The sequence below is a fragment of the Primulina tabacum genome, chromosome 6, assembly GCF_025594145.1.
Source record: "Primulina tabacum isolate GXHZ01 chromosome 6, ASM2559414v2, whole genome shotgun sequence".
Lineage (NCBI taxonomy): Eukaryota > Viridiplantae > Streptophyta > Magnoliopsida > Lamiales > Gesneriaceae > Primulina > Primulina tabacum.
Genome location: NC_134555.1, coordinates 22,576,720 through 22,586,769, shown reverse-complemented (window position 1 = coordinate 22,586,769; position 10,050 = coordinate 22,576,720). Strand labels below are relative to the sequence as shown.

General features: G+C 36.5%; 1 protein-coding gene across 1 annotated transcript; it reads right to left on the bottom strand.

Moving 5' to 3' along the window:
• Nucleotides 1-1,102: 1,102 nt before the first annotated feature.
• LOC142550115 (uncharacterized) lies at nt 1,103-8,424 on the bottom strand. The gene is made up of 2 exons (XM_075659352.1): nt 7,638-8,424; nt 1,103-1,288 (listed from the first exon to the last, which is right to left on the bottom strand). Exons 1-2 carry the CDS (start codon nt 8,422-8,424, stop codon nt 1,230-1,232), a joined length of 846 nt encoding a protein of 281 aa, XP_075515467.1. The 3' UTR covers nt 1,103-1,229.
• Between the last annotated feature and the right edge of the window lie 1,626 nt (nt 8,425-10,050).

The following is a 10,050-nucleotide window of genomic DNA, read 5'->3' as shown; positions in this document are numbered from 1 at the left end:
TCTTCTCAATCTCCTTGGTCTTGTACTGCTTTTTATGTTAATAAACATTATGAGCAGGAAAGAGGAGTTCCTAGATTGGTAATAAATTATAAACTTCTTAATAAGGTTTTGAAATGGATTAGGCATCCTATTCCTAATAAAAAAAATTTATTAGACAGACTTGTAAATGCAATTATATTTTCAAAATTTGATTTAAAATCAGGATATTGGCAAATTCAAATAAAAGAATCTGATAGATATAAAACTGCTTTTAATGTTCCAATAGGACATTATGAATGGACTGTTATGCCATTTGGCCTTAAAAATGCCCCTTCAGAATTTCAACAAATTATGAATGATATTTTTTATAATTACAGCAATTTTATAATTGTTTATATTGATGACATTTTAGTCTTTTCAAATGATATAGAAACACACTTTAAACATTTAGATATGTTTAAAAATATTGTTATTCAAAGTGGTCTTGTCATATCAAAATCTAAAATGGTTTTATTTCAAACTAATATTAGATTTCTTGGTCATATGATTGAAAAAGGAAAAATAATTCCTATTCAAAGAAGTATAAAATTTGGTTCTAAATTTCCTGTCAGTTACAGAGATTTTTAGGAAGTTTAAATTATATTTCTCCTTATATTAAAAATCTTACTAAGTATTCTGCTATCTTATATGATAGGTTAAAGAAAATCCATTACCCTGGTCTGAAAAAAATACTATAGCTGTTAGGAATATTAAGGAAAAGGTTAAAAATCTTCCTTGCCTTATGTTTGCTATTCCCCAATGTGAGGCCCATTTACTCTAATGATAATTAATGATCAAACAATAATGGTTTGATTTAAAGTTGCAGCGGAAAAATGTTTAAAATGCTTTAAAACGGACCTCAGGGCCTAGAAAAATTTCGGCATGACCTCCCCGTAAGTAGGACATCCCGAAAACTCAAGCAGCAGTTTATATCAAAATATACTCCAACTAGAGTCAATAAAACAAAAACCGAAGTTAAACAACCTATAGTCGCACTGGCCAGGACTAAGCAGAAATTAAAACTTACCAAATACTCACCAGATCATACATATCACCAAGTAGACTCAGAACATCACAAAACAACCAAATACTACTACAAATACACGGGGCATCTCCCCGGCAAATAAACTACAATACAAGACTAAAGAAACTCAAGACATACATATAGAATAACTGGGAGACTCCACTGAACAGAATCAAGCAATCCAACCTCAATCCCGAGCTCCACTGGCGGAACCCCGGCCTGATGCTGCAAAACGACTCGGGAGATCTACCATGTTGCCCAAAAGCAACCACAGCAGCCCCCCAGTAAACAACTGAGGTTAGGATTCTGGTATAAAACAGTCCAACAATAACGACAATAACATAAATCATGCATAATAATATAATGAAATGTAATATGCAATGCATGAAAGGCTCAATGAATAATCAGGATAACAGGAGCCAAAAAACGGTACGATAACAACTGGAATAATGCTCGAGCAACAACACAGGGGAGCTACATTGTCATGCAGCTTGATAAACATCAAAATTGTACATTAATTAAATGTTTTATAATATAAATATATAGTTTTTGTTTTATTAAATGTTTAAATATTATATGTTTTATAATAAATTGTATAAAATATAAGTTGTTGTGTAATTACAAGTTTTTACTATTTTTTACAGGTTCGATAAAACAAGAATAAACTTGGCGTTGCGAATGGGATTAAGATGATTCTTGGACCTGTAGAAAGTTGATGTTAATATCTACAATATTGGTGGCAAGCATGAGATAAAAATCCTCTCACAATTGGGATCAAATTAAGCAACAAATAAAATTACCAAAGGAGTGGCAGTTTTACCATGCTCTAGTATTTTGACAATATCTCTCAAATTACTTGGTCAAATGGTTTGAAAAAAATACCACAACTAGACAACTCAACTATCCACATGTTTCTTTTTATGTGAAGAAGCAAATTCGGAGAAGAAGATTTTCAAAAGTGATGTGTAATATAATATAATATCTTTGAACACCAATGAAGACTTTTGTGTAAAAAAATAATATTTTATTTGTGGTTGTCTCCCCAAATTTGGCTATAAATAGGGGTACATTGTAATGTATTGAGATATCCCTTATTCTATGAAAGAACCTTTGAGTTCATAATATTTCTCTCTATATTTTCTTTATTTCTTCATTTAAATATAATTAGCATGTTAATTTCATATTCAAAGTTTTACACTTTGAATAATGAATAGCTAACTTCCTAAAGTTGAGATGAAAAGGTGAAACTCTTGGCATGATAATAAAGTTACTAAAAGGTAAGAATCTATGTTTTATATTATTTAATCATTATTTATTGTTTATGTTATATTTATTTCTTTAAGCATTTTTATACCCTACTTATAAGTGGGAGTTTTGATTTATTGTTGCTATATGTTACACTAAATTCTTGGAACCATTTAAATGTTAGTTTGGTATTACCAACCATTTAAAGTTGATGCCTTGATTTATTATATATGAATATATTATAATATTAAATTCTTGGAACCATTTAAATGTTTGTTTGGTTTTACCAACCATTTAAAGTGGATGCCTTGATTTACCATGTATAAATATATCATAACATTAGTTTCTTGGTACCATTTAAATGTTAGTTTTGTTTTACCAACCATTTCAAGTGGGAACCTTGATTTAGTGTTTACAAATATATATAACACAATAAATACTTGACCACATTTATAAGTTTTGGTATATATTATATACTTATAAGATAATAATATATAACAGAATATAAATATGATTATTTAATATATTGGAACCATTTTATTAAGTGTATTTCAATATTGTTCGTTAATGTTAACTTTATTAAAATACCAAGAGTGGATCATTTAATCTCAACTACTTAAATTAAAATTTGAACAATTAAAAATTACCAATTAAAGATTCAAACAACTAAAAGAAAAAATAAATAAAAAGACATTGTAGTGGACTTGTAATTACCTTAGCTTCCTCGTGGATACGATATTCAAACTCATCGAATTATACTACTTGTGGACAACCTGCTCTTGGGAGTGCAACAATCAAAGTCGCAACACAGCTAAACCGCCCTGCCAAGTATGCGAGGTATGCCAAGCTATGCTGAATAACACCCCTGACTCGGCTTCCATACAGCTGATACGCTATAACAGGATGGCACAACAGAACGAACTAGATGACACAATCTCAGTGCTCACCTCAAAAGGCTGCACTAACCACGGGATTGTTCAATCACATCTACGGTCTCATGTGTAATAGGCCTATCAGCCACACTATGATCCCGAGATAAACAACAGTGCCAGATAACAACGGATATCAACAATGGGTTAACAAGAACGATAAGCTCAAAATTAATGTCATAACTGTATGCCTGATGCTAAATGTCAATAATATGTCATAATAATAAACATAGATCACAACGAAGGCATTTAAAAATTTACAACAATCAACAAGTCATAAACACGATCCATGTAACACATAATGACAATTAAACATAATTTATGTTTTACTGTTGTATGTTACCGAGCTGTAACATACCTATACCAACTTGAAGCTCCAATATCAACTTCTCTTCAAGACTCTCGGCCAAAATACTGCACAGAAACAGGGCTCGCGAAATGGAGCTTCGATCTGCTCGCTTCCTTGCTCAAAATTTGCATTTTTGTCTTGAATCGAAGCCTAGGATGTTAGGAAGACACCCCTTTAGATCGATCGAGATTTTGACACCAGACGGAGGAGATATCGTGATTTTGCCAAGGTTGCTCCAAGGGTGAAGGGAATGTGGTTGAGGGAAATGGGTTTTCTTCTTCTCTCTTTCGTTTTTCCTTCTTTCTCTTATAAAGGTAAGTTGTGTGTATGTATATGTATATATATATATTGTGTATTTGGTTACTAAAATCGTAACTCAAGCCCATCTATGCCGGTCTGTATTTATTTTGCTCCCGTGTGTTATTTAAACTCTATATGTATTTTATATTGTTAAATTCTCCGATATTCTAAAATACATATTTTAACACACTTCTATAATTATTTGGCATAAATAATTATTTTAATTTACAACTCAATAATTACTCTAATTATGCCAAATTACCGGATAATTAATTACAGGGCCTTACACTTCTCCACCCCTTAAAACAAATTTCAGTCCTCGAAATTTCTGTTTATACACATACATCTTACACGCGATACGAAACCAACAATACATTAATAAGAATCAAACAGATATGGATAAGATGCTCTTACCTTCTCTTCTGTTTTCCACGTTGATTCTTCTACACCATGCCTCGACCACTGAACACGTACAAGTGGTATAAATTTATTGCGTAGAACTTTATCTTTACGATCCAGGATACAAACAGGATACTCAGAAAACGATAGAGAATGATCAAGTTCAACCTCATCAGGCTGAATCACATGAGATGGATCGGGCTCATACTTACGCAACATAGAAACATGGAAAACATCGTGGATGCCAGACAATGACTGGGGCAAATCCAAACGATAAGCGCAAGTCCCAATATTCTCAACAATATCGTAGGGGCCAACGAAACGAGGTGACAACTTACCTCTCATACCAAAACGAACAACACCTCTAAACGGAGAGGTCCTCAGAAATACAAAATCTCCAACTTTAAATTCTAGAGGTCGACGACGTCTGTTAGCATAACTAGCTTGACGATCGTGGGCAGCTTTCATTCTCTGACGAATCAACTAGACTTTATCATGCATTTCTTGAACAATCTCAGGTCCAGTCAACTGCTTTTCACAAAATTCATCCAAACAATGAGGTGATCGACACCGTCTGCCGTACAAAGCTTCAAAAAGAGCCATACCAATAATCACCTGGAAACTGTTGTTATATGAAAATTCTACTAGTTGTAAAGCTTCCTGCCAACTGTCTTTAAAATCCATGACCGCTGCTCGAAGTAGATCCTCAAGTGTCTGGATCGTACGCTCTGTCTGACCATCGGTCTGAGGATGGTACGCAGTACTCATCGCAAGTCGTGTACCCATTTCTTTTTGGAAAGTAGTCCCAAAACTTTGAGGTGAATCTAGGGTCATGATCTGAGACTATTGCAACTGGTACTCCATGAAGTCTCACAACATTTTCAATATACAGACGAGCCATTTTCTTGTACGAATACGTCCTCTCATACGGAATAAAGTGTGCCGACTTAGATAATCTGTCGACAATCACCCAAATGGCATCGAAATGACGAGAAGTACGTGGCAAATGCGTGACAAAATCCATAGCCACGTGCTCCTAGTTCCACTGAGGAACCTCAAGACTATGCAGTAATCCTCCAGGTCTCATTCGTTCTGCTTTGACTTGCTGACAGATCAGACAACGAGACACAAACTCAGCCACATCCTTTTTCATATTCTTCCACCTAAACTGAGGCCGTAGAATATGATACATTTTCCTTCCTCCTGGATGGATACTATATCGAGTACAATGAGCTTCTTTAAGGATGGTTGTACGCAATTCAGGAATATCTGAGACAACCAATCTACCATTCAACCGAAGAGAATCATCTGAGTGAATTGAGAAACAGATTGGTGTCCTTGATATACTAACTCATAAGATTTCAGAACTCGATCATCAGTTTTCTGAGCTTAATTTACAATCTGAATCAACTCTGGCTCAAAAGAAATCTGAGACACACAAACAACATTACCTTGGATTTAAAAATCCAACTTTGAAGTGCAAATAACCTCTCTTAACTTAGAAACATGAATCGATGATAAATTAACATCAACAACCTTACGACTCAAAGCATCGGCAATTACATTCACTTTTCCCGGATGATACTGGATCTAACAATCATAATCTTTCAAAAGAACCATCCAACGTCTCTGTCCCATATTCAGATCTGACTGAGAGAACAAATACTTCAAGCTTTTGTGATCAGAATAGATTACAAATTTCTCCCCAAACAAATAATGTCTCCAAATCTTGAGAGCAAAAAACAATAGCAGCCAATTCTAAGTCATTAATAGGATACTTAGACTCATGCAGTTTCAACTGTCAAGAACCATAGGCCACTACTCTACCATGCTGCATCAGTACACAACCTAATCCTCGATTTGATGCATTGGTACAAACAACGAATCCTCCAGAACCACTTGGGATGGTAAGAACCGGTACAGAAGTCAATCTCTTCTTCAACTCGACAAAACTTGACTCACATTCATCAGACCAAATGAATCTTTGATTTTTCTGAGTCAGTTGAGTGATAGGTCTAGCAATCTTTGAGAAATTTTCGATAAATCTCCGGTAATAACCAGCTAAACCCATGAAACTACGAATCTCTGGTATATTGGTCGGTCGTGCCCAGTTCAGAACTGCTTCCACTTTACTTGGATCGACAGAAATACCATGTTGAGATATGACATGGCCCAGAAACACAACTCTATCTAACCAAAACTCACACTTGGATAGCTTGGCGTACAACTGCTTTTTTTGAAGAATTCGAAAAACTATCCTCAAGTGTTTGGCATGCTCTTCCTCGGACTTGTAATAAACAAGAATATCATCGATGAATACAATCACAAAACGATCGAGATATTTACGAAATACTCGATTCATCAAGTCCATAAACAAAGCAGGAGCATTGGTCAAACCAAAAGGCATAACCAAAAATTCAAAGTGTCTGTATCTCGTGCGAAAAGCTGTTTTCGGCACATCTTCTTGTCTAACTCGCACTTGATGGTACCTAGAATGGAGATCAATCTTAGAATACATCGATGTACCTTGCAACTGATCAAATAAGTCATCAATCCTAGGGAGTGGATATTTATTCTTGAGAGTAGACTTATTCAGTTGCCGATAATCAATACACATCCGCATCGTTCCATCTTTCTTCTTGAAAAATAGAATCGGTGCACCTCACGGTGAAGAACTCAGACGAATATAACCTTTACTCAACAAATCATGTAATTGTTCTTTCAGTTCTTTCACCTCAACAGGGGCTAAACGATATGGTGCTCGAGATATGGGTTCAGTTCTGGCTTTAATTCGATACTGAACTCAACTTCTCGTTCTGGTGGAAAACCAGGAATCTCTTCTGGAAACACATCAGGAAACTCACAGACTACAGGACTATCAGAAATCCGTCGCTCATCTTGCGATAGATCCACAGCATAAACCAGAAAACCTTCATGACCAGAATCTAACAATCGATTCATCTCAATGGCAGAAAGTAGAGGAATCTTGGCTTGAGAACCACGGCCATAGAAATTCCATTTAGGAGCAAAGCTAGGCCTGAAACTACTATTCCTCGATAACAATCAACAGTGGCACGATTTGCAGTCAAAACATCCATACCAACGATGCAATCCAAGTCATACATAGGCAGAACTATGAGATTCAGATACAGAACATTTTCATCGTGAAACAAAACCGCATTGAACACCACATTATCAGTGATAATCATTTTGCCCATCGGAGTAGCAACAGATAGATTGGAATTCATACTAGTTGTGCGAAGATCATGCGAAACAACGAATGCATGAGAAACAAAGGAATGAGATGCTCCGGTATCAAATAACACTCGTGATATAAAACAACATAGAGTACAGTTACCAGTAATGATAGTACCTGGAGCTGCCTGAGCCTCATCCTCGGTCAAGGCAAATACATGAACAGATGATTGATTCTGTTGACCACCTTGCCCTCTGCTCTGATGCGAAGGGCGACTAGGCTGATGGGAAGACTGGGATGCTGCTGGAATTCTATTACTTTGAGCCCCACTACTTGCCTGGGTTGATTTCCCCGTCTTACTAGGACAGACTCTTGCAAAATGACCCGGCCGACCACAATTATTACAAACCCCTTGAACTCCAACACACTGATTACTGGAATGCTTGCCCCCACAGTGATCACAATAAGGTCCACTATAACGATATCCACCACGGTTCCCTGAACTCCCTGAACTCGAAGAACTAGAACCAGGCTTCTTAAATTGCTTCCCACGTGGACGAAGAGATGCAGAACCAGATGAACTGAATTGTTGCCTCCCCGACTGATGATGTTTGGTAGAAACTTGATTGCCACTCCTCTTAAGACTAGCTTCAGCCCTTTTTGTTATTTCCACTGCTTCAAGATAATTCAGTGGCTTACCGGTAGAAACAAAAGGGTGCAGATGATCGTTCAGTCCTTCAATGAAACTTTCAACAACCGCAACCTGACTTGTAGCCACATGAGAAGCATATCTCAGCATAGCATAAAAAGAATCTGCATACTCCGCAACTGACATATCGCCTTGTTTCAGGTTATGAAACTCAGAAGCCTTAGAACTGTAGAATGATGGAGGACAATAAATCTCCTTAAACTTCAGCTTGAATATATCCCACGATGGAACAATCCTCTGAGTATCTAAAGTCATCAATGTAGTAGACCACCACATTTTGGCACGTTCTTTCAACTGATGCACAGCTAATCTCAATCGACACTTTGGAGGATACTCAATCAAATCAAACAATTCCTCAATCTCTGAAATCCATAACTCAACTTTCTTATCTCTCTCCGAACCACTGAATCGAGGAGGATGCATAGAATGGAAACGCGCAACTAACTCATCCATCCTAAGCTGCTCTAGCTGATCAGCAGCTTGCTCAACAAAAGTATCATCAACAACACGGACACGAGGTCTACCACGTCCACGACCTTGACCTCGAGCTAAAGGAATCTCATCAACAGGAATTTCTCCACCTCCCTCCATTCTATACGATAAAACACCAAAACAATTAGAATGGAAGTAAACAAAACATATAACCACATAAGTATGTTGTCAGGTAGCATACACAGGCGCAACAACCATTTTAGTGCCAAGACTCAAGTGTCCTAGACTCTAGTTCTAGCGTATCCTAGTTTACGCTCTGATACCAAGATGTGAGGCTCATTTTCTCTAATGAGATCTAATGATCAAACAATAATGGTTTGATTTAAAGTTGCAGCGGAAAAATGTTTAAAATACTTTAAAACGGACCTTAGGGCCTAGAAAAATTTCGGCATGACATCCCGTAAGTAGGACATCCCAAAAACTCAAGCAGCAGTTTATATCAAAATATACTCCAACTAGAGTCAATAAACCAAAAACCAACGTTAAATAATGTGGGGCCCTTAGCTCCTAATCTTTATTACAATGCACTTTGATTAGGGTTAGCTAATTACAGAGGAAAACGAGTTTAAAATTTCTTTACAATGAGCCCAAAATATTTCTTCTATAATTTAAATACTAAAAATATTATTTAATCTCACATCATAAACATGCTCACACGTAATCAAAACCAATCATATACAAACAACTTATATCCTCGGGACATGCCCCGGTATATAAATACATATACATATATACTGGGAACAAAATATAAAAATCAACTCAAACTGTGACTCCCTCCAGAAGTACCCTCTCCGGTCTCCTGATATCCTGGAGTACCTGCCATTATCCATACACAAAGACAACAACAGCCCCCCTTGGGGGTGAGCAAAGCTCTGTATGGAACAACCATCATATATACCACAAGTATCTAAATAATGATATATGGTATGCAATGCATGTATGTCGTGGAGGTATCAGGTCAAATGCCCATCCACTGAGCACATGTCAGAATCAAACGAATCGCTAATAAATCAATGCTCGAGCTGGCACACCGGCCTCAATAAGGGATACTCGTATGATAGCGTCGACGAAGCGCCATCAAATCCCAAATCTCATATCAATCGTTGGGGCCACAAATGTCTATGCTTTAAGGGTCATGTAATACCAAACATAGCATTGTGATCACAAACCCCAGAATCCAATCAATTCATATCAGGGTATCCAAGGATCATAGCTCAACGTGCATGTTATGTATCGATGTACGCATCAAACGATGTGTGTTAACAAAACATTTATTTTATACATCGATATTCAAATAACAATGTCATGTATGCCACATAAACTCAACAAATAAGGCATATTGACATGTATTCTCATTCCAATCAATCAAACCAATCCAACATATATCAT